This window comes from Nipponia nippon, unplaced genomic scaffold, assembly GCF_047370975.1.
Source record: "Nipponia nippon isolate SJK-2023a ecotype South Korea unplaced genomic scaffold, ASM4737097v1 scaffold_2, whole genome shotgun sequence".
In the NCBI taxonomy this organism is placed as follows: domain Eukaryota; kingdom Metazoa; phylum Chordata; class Aves; order Pelecaniformes; family Threskiornithidae; genus Nipponia; species Nipponia nippon.
Window position 1 is genome coordinate 71,884,932 of NW_028262336.1, and position 19,800 is coordinate 71,904,731.

At 35.5% G+C, this 19,800-nt stretch overlaps 1 protein-coding gene across 1 annotated transcript in view; it reads right to left on the bottom strand.

Annotated features, from left to right (window-relative positions):
- The window catches only part of ITGBL1 (integrin subunit beta like 1), a 146,263-nt gene that overhangs the window by 74,933 nt on the left and 51,530 nt on the right, over window positions 1–19,800 (bottom strand). Inside the window, exons 3-5 of the mRNA XM_009470236.2 lie at window positions 10,287–10,433; window positions 6,343–6,465; window positions 2,634–2,774 (exon numbers count right to left, since the gene is read on the bottom strand). Coding sequence (XP_009468511.1) covers window positions 2,634–2,774; window positions 6,343–6,465; window positions 10,287–10,433 — 411 coding nt within the window. The remainder of the gene's footprint in view (window positions 1–2,633; window positions 2,775–6,342; window positions 6,466–10,286; window positions 10,434–19,800) is intronic.

Sequence of the window (19,800 nt, forward strand, 5' to 3'; positions counted from 1 at the left end):
TTGTGAATTTTCTGCTCTCACAGGAGTGCAGTTTCAAAGCTGCAAGTATTCATCATGAGCGTATGCTCATCTTCTATGATTTAAAACCTTCTATGATTATTTAGTAGTAATACTTTATACAAACAAGTTGGATTCCTGTTCAAGTTTCTTTTTGCTTTTGAGCCATGTTAGGAATCACCAGAAGAATGTAGTGCACAGAACAGTTGTAAATCTTTGACATCAACAGTAATTTGCCCTGACACTAATGACAATAAAAATCAATGTCGTTTAAATGACTTGGGCTTGGGCACAGTGGATAATTAATGATTGTTAAAGGACAAACATTTAAACTAGAAGGGAATCCAAATTCTAATCCAGCTGAAAATGTCTAGGGGATCATTCTTTACTTAGGAAGAACAGCAGCACAGGTGTCCATGAAAATGATACTTCTCCACTTTTCCCAAGTCAATATTCAGAGCCACACCCTGTTGTTTACAATAAGGGAAATGTGAAATATGACAGACATATTAATTTGGTACAACCCTCCTGATATGCAGAGAACACGCATCCTACTTACTTAGGAAAAGTCAGAACAAAAAACGACAGTTTCCTTATTCAGAAATCCAAATATGCTCCAGGGCCAGACGCTCACTACTTTTTCTGAGATGCCAACAGGCACAAAGAAGCAGCTTAACCTAACAGATGCATGCAGTTCATTTCCTGGAGAGTAGCTTCACCTTCTGCTACTCCACCAAAGCCTTTGTCTTCTTATTCAGGTTTTCTGAACAATGTAATGCATTTGAGGACAACAGCACAGGGTGGCTAAAGAGTACATATAGATATGGGCACATTCTCTAAAAAGAGAAGGTTACACAATCGTGCATGCATGAAGCAGGAAGAGCTGCTGCCCTCTTTAGTGCTAGAGCCACCAATACAATTTTTCTTGAGCCACCTCAAGAAATTTGCACCTGATCTTTGGTACTTTCACAATTCAGTGACACTACTGAAGGAGAAGAAAAAAAACAACAATAACAAACAAACCAAAAAAGAAAACAGAAAATGAGGAAATGCCTCTGGAGAGTGATTAATCCTTTCAGAAACAACTTCAAAGTGAATTTGGATCAGCTGTCCTGTATATCGAAATGCAAAACACCATCTCACCAAAGTTTAAAATAATCTAAAGGTTCACATCTGGTCTCAGCTGGTTGACTAGACAGTTGGTGGAAATATACAGACAATTTATCCATCTTAGCACTGAAGGAGGCTGGACAGGAAGGTTAGCTTCAATATTTAATTTTTAGAAGGCTCAAGACTGACAAGACGAACTGCACCTATATCACAAGCTGTATAAACACAGAAAACTGGATAAACAGGACTAAAGAAAGTAGAAATACTGTGTTGGAAAGCAACTTTATATAGTCAAAAGCCTACAAAACTTTTATGTGAATAAAATTGCAAATACATGAAAGGCTAAAAATATAGAAGTATCCCATGAATGTACCTTTGTATAGGAGTTTGTAGCTATTCAGAATATCGACTATACTGTTTATCCTCATTTCCCCCAATTACAATGTAAATTTAAAGAAGTACTTGCACATTAAAATTTCAAATTTGAACAAAAAATTGCTTTGACAAGAAATTCTTTGGCAAGAAATTACTTTCTCAGTGCAAACAAAGCATCTGATCTGAGGCCACTTTGATATTTATTATTTCCAGAATTACAAAAATTTTTTACTGCTAAAGTCCCAAGACTAGATGAGCCTGCATGATCTCTGTATTTGAGCCAATCTTTCAATTTCCTCATAATTTAGAGAAGACAGTTTTCTAAATGCTCTTAGGATAATTAGGTGCTCACACTATAGCAGGTTTTGTCAATAGAGATGTTTTTAAGAGAGGTATCTATGAGATTTGTGCTTATGTTCTACTGTAATTATTCTGGACCATTGCCAAAAAATAACTTTTTTTTTTTTACTCTTTGTTCAATGAAGCCAAACACAGCAGCTAGTGAAAAGCAACCTTATTTTGTGCTATATTTTTCCAAAACGGCAAAATTAGACAGAAGTAGAAGGTAAAATTCAAATTTCAGAACTTTGTGCAAATGACACCCCACGTAGTTAGAAATATTGTGTGAAGTCTACCTTTCCAGCTCTGTATGCATTCCACAGCACTGTTACTGAACACTTCTTAGTTGTTTTTCAGGTTGCAGTGGAAACTGAAAGCTTTGTGTTTTCATTTTCCCTATTCAATCGTGGATCCTTGGTCATCTTTAAGAGTGAACTGACATACAGTCCTGTTGGCCTTACAGCACCAATCCATTCAAAGTCAAAAACCTGCTAATATTTTATTTTGCAGGATAGGTCTCTCACCAAAGCAGATGTACTAACAAATTATCCTGCTCAGTCTTACTACAAAAATGAAGGATGAGAACAACTTGGGTCTTCTTAATCCAAAAATGAGTGTGGATTTGTGTAAGTTTATACTTAAACACAGGTATCTACCCTCTCACCTGGAAACGTATACCCAGATCTGAGATAAGTGAGAACAAACTAGAAACTATCAGCAAACACAATCTATGTCCTACTGCAGAAAACGCATATTGTAAAATAAAAGCAAGCTATATAAATATGCGTAGAAGGAACGTGCGAACGACACACCTCTGTTGCTGCAGATTTTGCCATCTGGAGATGTGCATCTTTTCTTGATCTCCCAGGGGGTGATGTCACACTGGAATTCACATTTATCTCCATGCCAACCAGCCTCACAGTAACAGTTTCCACAGTAACACTTTCCATGGCCTTAACCCAAAACAAATTTTATACAGTGAGAAAGAGGCAAGTTTTTAAAAGGCATTAACAATTTAACTGTTTTGATCTTTTCTTTTAAAAACTTTTAACACTAGACTCAGAATAGAAACAATTTACAGACCGCATATGCTTACATAAAACAAGACAAAGGATATCCGAATTATACTTTTCCCCAAATCTACTTCAGAACATGTTTTCATTTAATCACAGATTAAATATAATCAATAAACACTAATAATATCAATATTTTTATATTTGTAAGCTTAATCTTTGAAACTTTATAGGAAAATTTGGAAGACAGTAAGTTAAATAATAATAACAGTTAAAATTTAAGCACAGCTTTAAATGTTAAGATAGGACACACTTGCCCACCACACTTGGCATGTCTAAAAAAGCATTGTGTGTTCTTGACTCCTCAGATAATTCCAGCAGAGGGACCTTGATTTACTACAAACTGTCTACATTGTACATGTATGTACATGGATAAACCAGTTCATGAAAGGTAAGAATTAGTTAAATGAACCTTTTAGATGTTCATTTAAGAAACCACACATCTCTTAAAAAGACAGTTGGGTCATCTGAGGCTTGATGAAACCAGCTCCTGAACATTTTGATCCACTAAGGTACTTCTGCCACGTGCTTCAATGACACGAAGCATTTAAATTAAGTAGCTGCAACTCCTACTACTCTTAAAGCCATAAGTAAGTTAATTCTTTACTAGAAGGATCAAGTCAGGATCTTGTCCTTTTTTCCCTCTAGGTATGTTAAGCTTAGTAGACCTGGTTGTCTCTATCACAGTCTGGTCAACTTAGTTCCTTAACTATCAAGAGTGCAAATTTAGACCTGTGGAATGCAATTTTTTCCTGTTTTTACAATTACACATGAAATTTTCATTACAATTGTTTGGTTACATGTCAAAAAATAACAGAAGATAAAAATATCATCTTACATAGATAACTAAACAACAAAGACAGTCTAAAATAATGCTTATTACCAAAAGGTTGTTCTTGAACAGTGGACAAGAAATAAAGGGGAAAATGGTGCAAGAGTAAATTAATTTGATCTACTGGCAATTTTTGCAGATTAAAACATCACTACTTCATTCTTCACTCACACTTGTGTAGTCCTCAAATAAGTATGAATTAAATGATACAATTTGCCACTGCCTCTTGCTCTTGAATGAAGACAAAATCACACCATTAGAGCAAAAAAGCCTTAGATAAAAAAGACCAGGATCAGAATTTCATTTGCTAGACACCGTGATACTTTATTAAAAATAAGCTGCAACTTGATTCCAAAGTTTATGTAACCTTAAATAAAAAGTGATACAGTCAACTGACTGATCAAAATCCAACTGAGGCTGGAAAAGCTTGATGTATCTTTGTAACTCTGCCCTACCTAAGAACTGATGTGCTTAAAAAATGCAGTCCATTTGTGCAAAGATTAAAATGCATGTGATCCATATCTCAGCATGGCATTGTGTGCTTTCCCAGGATAAAATCCCAGCTCACGGCTGCAGGCTTTAGAAACATGTTTGTAAACAGAAGCTTTTGTTTTTTCATTAGTTTGATCCTCCTGAGTTGGCTTTCTTTGAAGACAACTAAAATCTTCAAGACCTGTCTATACCTTCAAGGGTAATAAAGGGTATGTAGCAACTAAATAGGTGCTACACAAACTGTGAAAGAATCACAGGCACTGATTAGGTTCACCCTGTCTGTGGAGAGTATCCAGGGGCCATTGCTAGCTAAGCAGAACTGGGTTGGAATGCTGTTTCTTTATTACTTCATAAATAAACCTAAATGATTCCTGTGGTGGAAATCCTGTGGAAGGAAAGACCATATAGAGGGTATTAAAGGAGACATCAGGATGGAAGAGAAAAGCAATAACCAGATAGGCATGTGGGGTCTGCTTTTTCTGTGATGAAATTATGTACCTTTGACCTTCAGTTCACATGCTGTCCATTTTTTCTGCATAAAGCCTGGTTCAACATATGGTTATGTACTGTAGAGGTTTGTTAGAAAGTAAAGCAAAGTCTAACACTCATAACCTACGTGCATAAACTTTTCAGCTTACAACAACCTAACCAAGTCAAGTGCACTGTTAGTTTATACTTATATTTACTTTAGAAGGCTCCAAACCTTACATAAGGTATCAGGGCTTTTATACTGATGAATCACAGACCTTACAGACTTGAATCTACCAACATTTTTTTGTCCTTTTATATCAGCGTACTTTGATTTCTGCATACACATAAAACTAGTTTTTTACAGAGATGCACCTGGTCTGTTTTGGAATATGGCACCATTGGAAAGGGGAAATAAAAGCTAAGAAAAACCTAGCAATACAAACCAGCAGCAACACAGGTGGGGAAAAAAACCTGACACAAACAGCAGAAGGAGAATTTACTGGAACTAAATAAATGGTAAATTTTTGTCATATTTGGTACCATATGTAAAGATTACAAGCCAATAAATATAAATTGAATCACTGGCACACAAAAATTATTGCCCTCCACTCATTTTATTTTAGGCAATTACTAGTAATATGGTACTCTAGTCCTGGATTTGGACTTCAGAGGACCATTCTGTTTACCCTCATTTAAAAGACCTACTTAATCCTGTTCAAAAAAAAAAGTTCTTTTTGCCTTCAAAGGCACTTAAATAAATAACATTTATTTTGCACTCTGTGTAAGGATAAAGACAGATAAAGCTATTTTACACAAGTACTCTCTCTCTTTATGCACAGACGCAGAGCAAGCGCTATTATCAGAGTATGAGTAGTCTAAGAACAGTTCTGAACCTTCCTCTATGCATACACACACAGTATGCATGTGTATAGCTTGAAAAATATTTGTAGCACCTTCCAGTGCAAGGACAAGCCTCCCTAGTAATATAGGCAACAGCACTTATAATGCCATAAACGGCATGTATTGCACAATATTTAATTGCCAGGTTCCTATGTTATAATGAAATGATTGGTTGCTTTTCTGTCTATCAGCAGAGTTCACTCCCATCTCTCTTGCCTTGTTCACTCTTGCCTTTCCTATCACAGATGAAATTTTTCTTCATTCATTTCTTCCCCTTTTTGTCTCCCGAATTGCTTCTCAGTTCTCATCCTACATTTATTCCTGTTCTTTTTAATTTTTACTTCCTTGACAAAATTCTTAAGTCTATTTTTCTTTTTTCTTCTGTTTTTTTCCTATGTCCTCCATCTTGCTCTCATCTGTGCCACAAAGCATTCACATTTCTAATATTCTACTGAAGACAGACACACTAAGCTATGAATTACCTTAGTGAATTACCTTGTATAATCCTCTTTGCAGTTCTTTCAAAAAGAGGAGGATGTCACAGGATTTTTTTCTTTCTTTGACCTCCTGCTTAGCTCATTTTTGCATCTGAAATTCCCACTTACAATTTGCAATCTAAATTTTTGCAAATATAGTTACTTTTATTTTGTCGTACATTCAGTAAAGACATTTTGTAGGTCCACACAATTAAATTATTTTATAACAGCCTGTATTAATCTTCACCGTTCTTCTTGTACTCACTAAAATACATACCTGTACAAATCTCTTCTGTCTCATCATCTATGCATTCTCTGTCATCACATTCACAAAATTTACCATAGACCAGTCCATTTCCTTCTGAGTCTGCACATTTACACCTGCCACACTGACATGTGCCTGTAAACATTTAAGACAGTACTCAGTGACTGCAGTTTATGGAAAGAGCTTCATTAGTCCATCAGAAATGGTGCATATTTTATTTCTGAGAAGGTTGAAATCTAAAGATCATCCAGCCAAATAAAGACAGACGCAGAAACAATCCATATCAACAAAAAGCCTAATCTTAGCTGTAAACAGGTACAACATTCAAGTGGTTCATTTTTAATAAAGAGCACCATATTTTCCTAAGTAAAATTCACTTCTAGAGTTGTCTGTCTGACTTCATACAACTGAGGTATGAAGTCAGCTTTGGAAATTATATCTTTTGCTTACTGAAAGGAGAAAATTTAACTTAGTCATCTTCTCAAGAACGAAGCCTGGTTTTGTTCAGTTCCACAGCCATGTTACATGAGGGTAACAGGGCATGGATACTGAAGACCTGAAAATATGTCTGCCTAAGTTCACAAAGTTCCTTTGCACTCTGGTCTCTAGTCCCTTTTCTACAGCTGTCATCTGAAGATTAAGATTTTATAAGTATAGCCTTGGAGAAAAAGCCAGGAATCAAAGGAAGGAAGCATTGGTGAGGAACATCTGCACGAAGACCTTATGATCAGATGTCAGGAAAAAAGGACTCAAGCTAGGAAGCAATTACCACAGCAATACATTAATTATACAACAGACAAGCTAATTGCATAGAAATACATTCATAGCATTATTAAACAAACCATAAGTATTATAATAGCATATCAACAATTTTACTGCAAAGTGCATGTTTTTCCAGTGGTATTGATGTCCATGTTACAATTTATTTCATTCATTTGAAGAACTGCAGGAACCTCTATAATAATAACTTGTTATTTCAGGACTTTGACCCAACTTAACTTTAAGCTTTTAGGCCTCATTTTTCTTCAGTTTGTGTGTGATGTCTCGGAAAAGAGTAGAGCTTGCAAGAATGTTAAAAGTTATAATAAAGATGCTTGCTGATTTGCCACAAGTAAGATGGGTTTTACCCATCTCAGACCAGTGAATGGTTTGAGAACATGGGTCTACCTGAGATCTACCCCCAACGTAAGTACCCCCAGGACTCCCAAATGCTTTGGAAGCATACAGCTGTTTTTTTCTCACAACATAAATCACAACAAAAAACTTTCTGACATAAGGAAAAGCCAGTGCACTCAGGCGATGCAAAGGATGGAAACGGGTTTGTAAACAGATCTCTCTTCTATCACCTCTAGTCTGGTCGCACATTTGCTTCTTGGTCTTTTGAGTAGGGTTGCCCCCTCACCTCAGTGGCTGCCCCTCTCCACGATCCACCCTCTCAAACAGAAAAAGTTTGTTTTGTTGCTGCCAGGGAAGGAAGAATCCCCCCCTTTTCCCTCAGAGAGTCTATCTGACCTGGAGTGCAGTTGCTGGGGCAAAGCAAACAACTGCTTTCTCATCCTCCTCCTGAATATTGTCTAGTTTGGAACATAATGCATGATAACATATAACAGCTATAAATAAACATATTAAGGAGTTACACAGTCAAAAAAGCAAAAATACTATAAAATCACGTTAGAAACAAAGTATTACCATGCTGGTCATGTAAGACACCCCTTTTCCCTACCTCCATCACCTATACTAAAATTGTAAGGGTAGGAACTTTGTGTAATACCATGTTAACTGGGGCCCTGTGGTAAATGGGCTTGCACAAGCTGTTTCAGCCATCAGTGGCATCACTATGCCAGCAAGTACAGATCTAAAAAAAAAGGAACTTCATTCACAAGACTCATACACCTCACGTTACGTCCATACATACTTTAGAAAACATGATTATTGACACAAAAGGAGTCTTCCAAAATAGAAGTTTTATGCTGCTATTACACAACTAGTTTGCAGAAAGCATTTTACATTTCACCATTACAAGTATAGTACAAGTTTTACTAAACATCATATTAATCCAAACAAAGAACAGAAGAATGGGGCTCTGTGACACACATGGCCAGTCTAAAAAAGAAAACTTCAAAAATATTTGCAAGAGCTAATATAATAAAATAATAATAATACAACTGATAATACAACATAAGTAACCCACAGAACTAGAATTATTTGCTACAATTACTTGGAAAATGAACACAAGTAAAAATTTTTAGAAAACTGTCTTGTTTACAGGAAAACAGGAAAAAAGATAAAATGGTAAATGGATTCATAAATTGGGCATCTAAAGAGGTCAGACAGACTGTGTCCTAAAAGTGTTCATTCCTTCCCATTGACTAGAATTGGAAAATGTTCACATAGAGAATCTTGGTTTAGGTAGGATACCCTAGTTGCTCTGACAAATGATTAGGAACAGTTGAGTCAGAAAAATTAAATTCTAGGTGGATCTTGATTTGTTCATGAAAAGAATTGCAATAAATGGTTAGCTGTGTGACAGCAGAGGTCTGTTTTTGCAACAACTCATGTCATCCCTTTCCATCTTTTATGGGCAATTAAAAACCAGAGCTCAGACCCCAAAGGCAATGGTGGCAGTAGATCAAAAGGCAATCCCATCAAGACAAAACATGTATGGCTACAGCCCATCAAAGATACCCCAAACTCCCTATCCAGTCTCATTGGAATTCCTGTCCTGTTTAATACCAGCAAAATCAAAAGCATTTATTCTCCTGATCTCACAAACGCTCCCCTCTTAGCCACTTTTAACAGTTGTTCAGCTACATTGGTTTTCCTGTGAAGACTCAGTGATAGTCAGACTGGGGACACTTCTAGTCAAGAAAAGAAAGAGAAAAAAAAGTCTTAACATTCTTGTTTAAAAGTACTTTGACTGATCACAATGAACTATGCTTATTTTTGAGAGTCAGTTTCTCATTTAGGTGTCTCTCATTTGTTAGCCAAACAATCATGAGTTTCATATAATCTACATTATTGTTGCAAATTAAATGTATCATTTACTCAGTACGCTGTATGCTTAAAATTTTACATCAACTTGGTTTCACATCTTGTTGTGAGAGCCTAGCTTCTCTGTACCAAGTCCCACAAATCCTTTGGGTTTGTCAGAAACTACCTTGTGAGAAATTTAGTTGTATGAAAATGTATGGGCCCAGACAGAAATTAAAGGCCAGCAACAGTGAGCAGAAGTGGGGCTCTTGAAACATTCTCTCACTCGGAGATTAATGTAATAGAAAAACTGGAAGGCAGTTTCTGGGCTCAAAACTTGACTGGTAGCAAATGCCCTTCAAAATTTTACCATTCTGCAGTGAAGTCTTCTAAAAGGCTGTTTCTTTTTCCTCTGATTTTTTTAAGGAAAGTACTTCCTATTTAAGTTAGGATGAGTTATAAAATTAAAGACTTAAGAGAAAAGAGTTACCAAATCAGAAAAGTGAAGATGGAAGTACTCCATTAAAATGATTCAGCAGATGTTCCACGACCGTTTTTAACAATCATTGTTACAGCTCAAAAGTGTCTCAAAAAATTGTACAGCTTATAAATGTCCTGGAAAAATATTTGCAAATGCCATTTCTGGATGCTATAAACACAAACACAAAAAAAAATACGTCACTTTCTGTGTTAATGCAATTACCATAAGCTTTTGATGGGCAAAATACATGACACAGCTGCAGTTTCATCAACCTAAAATAGCTATGGATAAACTAGAGTATTAAAGTAGGCATTCTGAATCAGTGAACATCATAGGCACAGGAATAGGCCTATAGGAAAATTAAGCATTTTAGTATACATACAGTTATTTCTCAGTCTTTTGAAACACATTCTACAAAATTCCTTATTAGAAAAGAAATTACAGTGATTCTCAGGATAACACAGGGAGAACATCAAGCCACCAAAAGCAACGAAAGACATCTTACCTGCACCAGAACAGATGATATCTTGAGAATTCTTGCACATTTCGTTGCTTTTCTTCCGTGTAAGATTGCAAGTAGTTGGATACTGACAAGCTTCACCATACCAGCCTTCATCACATTTGCACTTCCCACAGTCACACTTCCCATGGCCTAGCAATGGAAGGAAAGAGTGTGTCAAGTCCCTTTTTTCATTCAGAAGGTGATATTTTCTAATCCAGCTTTTAAAATAGATTCCATCAATTATAGTTTTAAATGAACATGATTAACAGATTCACTTAACTTAGTTCATATGCAATTAAAAATAAAAATTAATAAATATGATCTTAAATATGAGGAGACACCTGAAATCACCATGACTTTGAAATCTAATGTATGTAATTTTGATAGGTCTACATATGAATTCTTTTTTTAAGAAGGAATACAGAACTAAAACATTCTGTATGAACAATGGGCTTTCTTAGTACTTTCATCTCTTTCTCACTGCCATATTTGTCTACTGTTAACTATTATTAACACAACAGAACTCCAAGTGCAGAGATTGCATTCACCTCCTTGGCCAGCTGTAGACAAAGAACAGCTAGAAACTGCAGCCTGAGGACACAGGATTAACTATTATGGTACAAACCCTGAAAAGGAGTGTGGAGAGGGCCAACTACAGCAGCAAGCAGTAACTCCCTCATGCAGCAGCAGCTGCAGATCCCACCTCTACTGAAAGGTGCAAATTCTTCTTCCTGAAGCCTCCTCTGGCTACTGGTTCCTCCAGCCCTCTCCCACCCACTTAGATTCTACTGGGCTGCTGCTGCAAAACTGAATTTTATCTTTAAATATTGACACAATATTGGCAATGTAGTATATTTTAATACTCATAGGACTATGCTTACTTATGATTATTTGCAAAGTGTGAAGTATCTTAAAGAACCAATGCAGCTGCTCAATCTATTAGGACATGGCATGCTAGCCTTCAATCAGCTGAATAATACATTCCTTAAAATTTGTAATATATCTAATAGGATGAAGAATTATAAAAGTAAGGAAAGTTTAAGTTTTTAAAAATTCTTTAGTTTTCTTTAAAAATACCCAAATATGCAGATGAATCGACAATTTACACTGTTTATGTTGCACATGATTAAGTATCATGTTCCACACTGAATTCCAGATGCAAATTTCTATCCCTTAATTCTTTAGCATTCCTTTACAATTTTAGGTAGTAACTGTGAAAACATTGCAAATCTTTTAAACTAGAATATTCAATTTTAAAATAAATACCATTTTAATGTATATCTGACTGACAGAAGATTCCCTTCCAGTCACTACATCTCAAAAATAGAATCTTATTGCAGTCTATTTTAAATGCATCTGTTGCCTGCAGTTAGAGTCAACTGCCTGAAAATACAAGCCCAGTCTGCTGCCAATAAGAAAGAATTTAAATAACTATTGTAAATAGAAAATTTTAAAGAGGAAAGAGGAGTATATTTTGTTGCACAACAAAATTTTGTTTGCCTTCCAAGATGGTCCTAAGACAAGATACAGTTCAATAGCTGAAAAAAACATAGTTCAAAAATGTACAAGAGAATCATGTTAGTTCTTGTTTTAAAACAGGAGTTGCCACCTTAAAAATTGCTGAATAACCCTCTGTTGGTAAAGGGCAAGGAAAAAAAAAAGTAGGATATAAAATATATAATAAAAATCTATTCTTGTGATTACTCTGCTTCATTGACAGGTGACAGCATAAGCCATTCCAGAAAATGGTGACAAGTCCTAGGGTAGCTTAAAAAAACTAAAGACAAAGCATAACCATCTCCTTATATTTTCCGTCCTGTCAAGGATTACGTATCACAATGACTTTACATTTTCCATGTTCCTCTTGCAATTTAACAGTTTGATATCTGCTGGTGAAGAAAAGATGCTCCAATAAAAGGAGGACTGATTTTCCTGTTCCCATGTCTAAATGACAGAGTAAGGCAGAAGCCACTGCTGGTTAGTACTGATGGTCCAGCAGCACTAACCTCTTTCAGTTAGGGATGCGCTAATCTAACATATGATGCATAAAGGAAAAAATAATTTCACTTAAAATTCATACAGCCTGCTTAAAGAAAATGAATAAAAGACTTCCATGAGAGTAGCCATACAGAGCAGTTTCTTGGCTTCATTTAACAAGAAAATACAAAAAACTGAAATTAATTAAATTTAACTGAGAGAAATAATGGAAGATCTCTTGCGTGCAACTGAAAGCAACTATAAGGAATTTAACTAATATGGATTTGTAAGATTGTATTCATGACTTTCACCTTGATCATCCCCCTAAAATATCTTAATTTTGCCAATTGGACATTTTTTTTTTAATTGTAAAGCAATGGCAATATTCTGCCCAAAAATTTTGGTGAGAGGACTATATTGAAGTATAGAAGGCCATAAAGCTGCCTGCAATAGCTTGTATAACTCACTATCTTCCGAACCTTTCTGAACAATTGCTGTAAGAAAATTAGAGAGGGTACACATACTTGGTTCATAGTTCATTCCATCACTATTTTTAGCGATGGAAGACCATAAGATTGTTTCTAATTGGTTTCAGATTCCTTTCCAAAAGGTTTGCTAAGGATCCCTTTTGTTTTATATAAATTTCTGCATTATTTAGAAAGCAAATAATATTATGAACTAGCAAATAAGGAGTAAATAGCACTATGAAAGCTGCAAGGTGATATTGTAACTTCTCAGAAAATAAATTCTACTAACAAGGGGTAGACCCAGGTATCTGAGGATGTGACACATAACACAAGAAAAGTGAGCTACAAGACGTTATTAAATACTTGGTCAAGAACGCTATATCTCAGGGTAAGTGATGACATATTCATTCAATTTTTTAAAAAATGGCTGCGACATGAATAAATGTTAAACGTAAATAAATGTTAAACGTAAATAAATCAGAATTTCACTTTAAAAGATCAGAAAATAAGGGAAATAATGAAGACTCAAGGAAGTGCTAGAATTCCTTTAAGAAAAAGACTGTGGCTGTGGGCTGTTAAAAACTTGCAGCTTCAAACATGTGGAAAAACCTTTTATAACAAAGGGCTCCATTTCTAACACTCTCTGAGGTGACTGCTTATCTAGTATCTGGAGTATGCAGAAAGCTTGTAGGGTGGAAAATGAAACTAATATGCAAGGAAAACTGTCAGATGTCAGAAAATATATGGAGAAAGTGAGAACAGAAAATGTTAGGCAGAGTCAGATCTTGCAAAATTGCAAGTACTAAAATGTACTTTCATCATCTAAATAAAAAGAAAACAGGAAAAAGAGTGGCTTCACCAAGCAGCAAAAAGCAGTTAAGATTAAAGATAATTTACAGACAGTCCAAAACAAAATTAATATAAGGATGTTGACTACAGTAGCAAATGCAGTGTAGCTAATGATACAGACTGTGGAAATGAAAATTACTCATCTAAGATGAGAACAAAACAAAGACATAAAACTGTTCTTAAGGAAGTGTCTAGACCAGGAGGGCGAGACCCCATAATCTCCACTCGAGAATACTTACAATACTTGCACATGAAAGGCCAGTTTAATAACAAAGACTTTTAATGAATCTATCAGGCTGGCAATCAAATGTCTGAAAAATAAAAAACCTAAATTTTTTTTGTTTAAGAAAAAGGGATGTACATGATCCAGGCAACATAAAAGCAAGTGGCTCTGACCTCATGAGCTGTGCAAGGATTTGAAACAAATTAGGAAGCATTGCATAGCTATAGACACTGAGGTAATGAAAAATGGAATATAATTAATAACATCTTTATCCCAAAATAGACTATCATTACGCCAAATTAACCTGGCACCTCTCTTTATAAGATAAGTGATATTTTAAGAAAAGGAACACAGAAAATCTAGCTGATATGATCATATATATTGGACACAATGCCCCTTAAGAAAAAAAAATATTCTGGATGAGGTACTCCAGAAATGTAAAAGAATCATCACTTGGTTTAAGGGAAGAAAACAACATTAGGACCAAAAAGGATATTATGGGATAGAAAAAGGTTACTGGTGATGTTTCAAAGCATGTTTTTGGAACCAAATGTGTTTTACTGATATCAATACAAAAATTCAGAGTATGCTAACAACATTTGCCAATGACACAAACCTTCAAGTCCTCAGTAGAATGGTGAAGATGGAAAATCATACAGAATGAACCAGACCGACAGTCTGAAGGACTGAAGTAATAAAAGTGGATTGAAACTAAAAATACAGAGCACAGGGTCACACACCAGGGACAAGGAAAGGATGCCATAGGCTAAGGCCTCCACAGTTGGAAACAACAAGAGCCTGAGTGTATACTCATGTCAGCTGTGGAGAGATGGTGTGACTAAGCCTTCAGCTGAAAAGAGTCTGAGATGTACCTGTTGAAGACATATTAGTAGGGACAGAAAATGGTAGCAAACTTGCATTTCAAATGCTACAATGTATATAAAATGGACATGGGTCTAGTTTATGCTGGAAAATTACCATTAGGTCTCTAAACCTCAGAAAATGAGACAAGTTTTCCAGGGAAACGCTTGTAGAATTTTAGCCACTTGCAAAGTTGCAATAGGTTAGGTATTAAATCATCTCAGCTGAAAGATGGGCATTTAAACCACAATCATTTGGTTCTGATCATATGCTTTTGCCCTTAGACTCTTAACTTTATTCTAAGTGCATTCTAAAAATGTTTTTCTACTATATGTTTGCATACCTATAGGTCCAAGAGCAAAGACACAAAGGTAAAATCTGACAAAAAGTTCTGAATCCACATCTGAACTGTAAGTATTCAAGGCACCAATTTGGAAGCCTGATTTTACTGGGATCCATCTGTAATCCATCATGAGAGACAGGTGCTTCTGCAGAGTGACTCAGGTCCTGTGTGGGCTGGATAGTCCTCAGAGGTTGGCTGTCTTTCTTCATTAAACTACTCAGAAGCATACAATGATTGAATAGGATACACAAACTTAACTGTTGGGACTTCGGAGTTTGTTGCATCACTAGACATGTAAGCGTGCAAATAAATATTCGTTCATTTATTTTCTTTTGCTTCACTTACCTATACAATAATCTATGTCAGGTTTTAAATATTCTGACACACTTCGAATAAAAAAGGAGAAGGATATCAGCTCAGTTATAGGTTGAACTCCGGCAGTTTATAAAAACAATCATATTACAGAATTATTGGGTAAACCAGGAACTGAATTTGAACATCGCTTCTATTTCTATGTACCTACAGAAATTGTAGCATTCAGCAGTGCTATTGCTATTTCTGTGCCTCCCACTGGGAAAGATTCTTTCCACCTTTGTACCAGTTTTGGTTCAGATTTTTTTTCTTTCATACTAATGTTCACTATGGCTGAAAGCTCTGCTTACATCCTAATGGTTAAACTTTCCATAGGCAACACAGTCAAAACAAATGACTTGTTTTGTTACCTACCATGCTCTTGCCACCTAAGAACATGTGTGAATGTATGCATATCCACGTGTCATGATTATCTTGGCTACTGAGCAATGGTGAGGCACAAAAATGCAGACTCCTTAGAATCACTTAGCAGAAAAGAAAAATAAGAAAAGGCTGATCCTGAGGTTAAGACCTTGAATTGAAAGAAAGGTGAACGGGTTCAACTCTTGGGTCTTTCATTTTCTGGATAACCTCTGGCACAGGACATCACAAGGGCTCCAAGAGATGAGCTTAAATTCTCTTCTTTATAGAGCCGATAATGATAATTAACTTTTTCATAGAAATTTTGGTAAGGACAAATTTCTTGGTGTTTGAGAGCTTTCAGATGTTATGTATGATTAGAGATAGCTAGTTTTAAAAACAAACAAACAAACAAACAAACAATCCCCAATGAGGCAACACAGTATCTTTGAAATTACATTCACCCTTTTTCTCAGTAAGGTGAAAAAAGCACTCCCTGTCTAGGGGCAATTGTAAAACTATACTCATGTGCTTGTTGAACTGCAAGGATGAAGCTCTTAAACCCTTGGTTCATTAAGCCAACACTATTGGAGATGCTGCCTTTGGTAGAATACCTATTTATGTGGTTGTACAGCATTAGTTATAGCACAGTAACTAGTGTAGTATAAACACTACAAAGGACTATACTAGTGTAGTATAAACACCACAAAAGAAGTCTCTTATTAGAGTACAAAGACCCAGCCTGGTTGACCAGACATTAAAATACATTCAGATGTCCTCACTGTCACTTATTTCTAATAACTAAAGCCCAATTATTCTATGTAAGAACACAATTGAGGGCAGTTCTCATTTTAAAATTGTAATAGAATCAATTTCCTACAGGCAGGTGAGATTTAGCATAAGGACTCCTCTCTATAGCATAAAGTCAGCCACCAGAAGGAAATCAGCAGCTGGCATCATAATTCAATTGGGCTCATTATTATTCATTTTTAGCAACCACTGAGTGATACATGAAGTGCTTTTCAAATGTAAAAAAACACTTAATGGAATAGGTGAAGAAATATGAAGAACTTGTTGTTATGGATTCCCACTTTAAATTGTGATGTTAGATAGGAAAGAGGATTGCGTTGTAAGAGTTACAAACTTTGTGAAAGTAAAAAATGAAAACCTTGTTCTGTAGTGAAGATGTTTTCAATAGTTCTTTCCAACTGGATGACTTTCTTTCCTGTAGTTATTGAAGCAGATTCTGCTACTTTACACCAATGTAAAGTTAGTGAAAATATTTCAGATTACACAAGAATAAGATTAGCAAAATGGCCTATTCTGTTTAGCTGCATTTGAGATTCTCAATAACTATGCCTTCCATTCAGCTGAAGCATATCTCTGAGTCTCTTTTTTCAGAATTGCTGGAGTTGCAGTTACGGAAAAACTTGTTGCGGTTTCTGAAAAAAAAAGTTGCTACCATTACTTTTTTTATTGTATGTCAATATGCTTGAAATGAATCTCTCTTTAAGGTTGGGGTCTTGGTTGTTTATGTTGTGCTATGTCTGATGAAAGCCAGTCGTCTTCTAGATCTTTACAGTATACCCTGGGGATTCTGTCCCTACTGAAATTAGGTTCAGCAATGTTGGGGTTTTCACAAAAATACTGGCTCCTCCTTCACATCCCAATCACTTGTCTCTCTTCCTGTGCTGACACTATAGGGCTAAACTATAGATTGGTTAAGGGGATTGATATGAAGTTAGAAAAACTCAAAAAAAAAAAAAAACCAAGGAAATTTTAGGGAAAACAGCTGCTTAATGATAGTAGAACATTTCAAGCCAATTTTGCCACTCAAGCCCTTTTATCACCAAACCACAGCCCTGATAAGAACTGCATCAGAGATTTTTAAAGCGACCCAGTAAGCCCAGAAGGCTTTACAGAGGAAAAAACCTAAACCTTTATTTACCTATTCTCAAAAGGCTATTAAAAATGCAAAAAACTTTGAACTTGAAGTTCTTATGTTAAGCCAGTTTCTCTGTGTTTATTTAGGGTGTCCAGACCTTGAAGCAGCCCAGAATAATGGATACAAGCATTCAGCTCTGGCCTTTGGGCAGCCTGGGAGAGCGACTGAGTCACTGTGGCAAGAGCACACAGGGTCTGTAACATAGTTTGTCTCTCAGCTCTCTTTAGCGATTGGATTCCCCTTTCTCTTTTAAGTCCATCTGAAATGGATTTTCAGAATTAAAATAAAAAATTGTGACAAATCATCTCAATTTAGTTATTACTCGATGCACTTTAACAAGAAAAACATCATAAATGGTGTTAAATCCTAATTCCAACAGAGGTACCAGAGAATGGATTAAAAAAACCCAAACTACTGTATGTACTTCTTAAGAAAAAGCCCTCTAGTAGATTAAAAAAAAAATGTTATTGCACTTGTGCTATGTGTTGCAGGGATTGCTTAGCACAATATTTTAGTAAACAAATATTCAATAGTCTTCTAAAAGAAGAAAATCAATCAATACAATACAAAAAAATACGCCAGAGGTGGGTGTGAGGGCATGACTACTGATGTTATTTCATTTTCAGGTTATAAATCAACTAGCTATAATAGATATTTCTATTATACACACTCTGCAGTATTATTTCCAGCAATACCCTCTTTGTTCCATGTTGACATAAGGAACTTAATACTTTGGTGTCTTCTCCATCACTTGAGTCAATGTGAATAGCACAGTTTTAAAATCTTCTACCCATATCGCAATACAAGTTGTGCAAATAAGTTGATTTTAAAGTATTACTGCTAAATCAGGATATGAAAAGCATTAGTATTTGTAGAAGGATATATTAAGAAAGCACTTAAAGTTCATATCAGAAGCATACATGATCTGTAAGTAATGTGCTCTCATTAGATAAAAACTGTTATTTATTACAGTAACAGCAATAAGAAACTATGGATCAGATCAAACAGTACTTTAAAATCAGTATCTTTAGAAATGGAAATAGACTAGAAAAATAAACTGGATGTAAAAAAAAAAAAAAATCAAAATGTTGCCCCCTGCAGGGTATTTTAGACATTAAAATGAATCAAACAATATCAGTAGAAAACTATTTCTAGAGGATAAAAGCATCACTGTTTAAAGACAGACAAACTTTTACTTAACTTCTTTAAGATAGGGGGGGGAAAAAAAACAAAAAAAAAGAAAGAAAAGAAAAAGAAAAAAAAGAAAAAAAAAAAGGGAATACTCTCCCCTACTGAGACTACAGTTATCTTTCTCTGTCCAAAGAGGTCATCATGCATGATTTTACTTAGTCTTGAAATTTAAAACTACACTTACTGTCAATTGCAACTCCACTGCCGAGATTAGAATTTAAATTACAGTAATGCTTATAAAAAGACTTTAATTGTGCATGCTGGTCATAGGTTCTTTTTAGTATGTACTAGCCTAATGCTGTATTTCAGAACTTCAGAACAACAATTTCTGAAAGAAGTCAGGAAGGATTTTTACTCTTTTACATGGTCCATTACTTGGTTTAACTTTTTTACTTTTTTCTCTCTCAGTGTTTTATTAACTACTGAAGATCAGTCACAGTAAGAGATAGATTTAGGTGAGATTGTCCCTGTGCTCTTAAAATTTCTCTGCACACAACTCTGTGTGTGTCAGGTAATACGGTTATATAGCCTTTCTACATCTCCATCTACCTGCTTCTGCTTAAACCCCAAATAAGGCATTAGAAACCAAGTTTTCAGCAACTATGTGTTAAAACAGTATAATACGGAGGATCTAATTCTGTTGTGCTTAATGGTGATGTTCAGTTAATCACAGACTTAAACCAGAATAGCCCACTGTAGGTGTCCAGATCTGTCTCTTTTATCCCTTTTCCCTGTTCTGGTCAAAGGAGTCATTTTCATTTTAAATTACCTAAATTTCCATTTAGTCAATACTAAATTATCCATCTGCTAAAGCCTAACGTTGCTTTAGTTAATAGTCTCAGGTTGCACAAGATCATATGACATTTGGCAAGTTCAGTTATTGGGAAGGGAAGTGATTTTCATTTTACAACCATTTTACTGAATAATCTAGCCAATTGAATCTTCATACT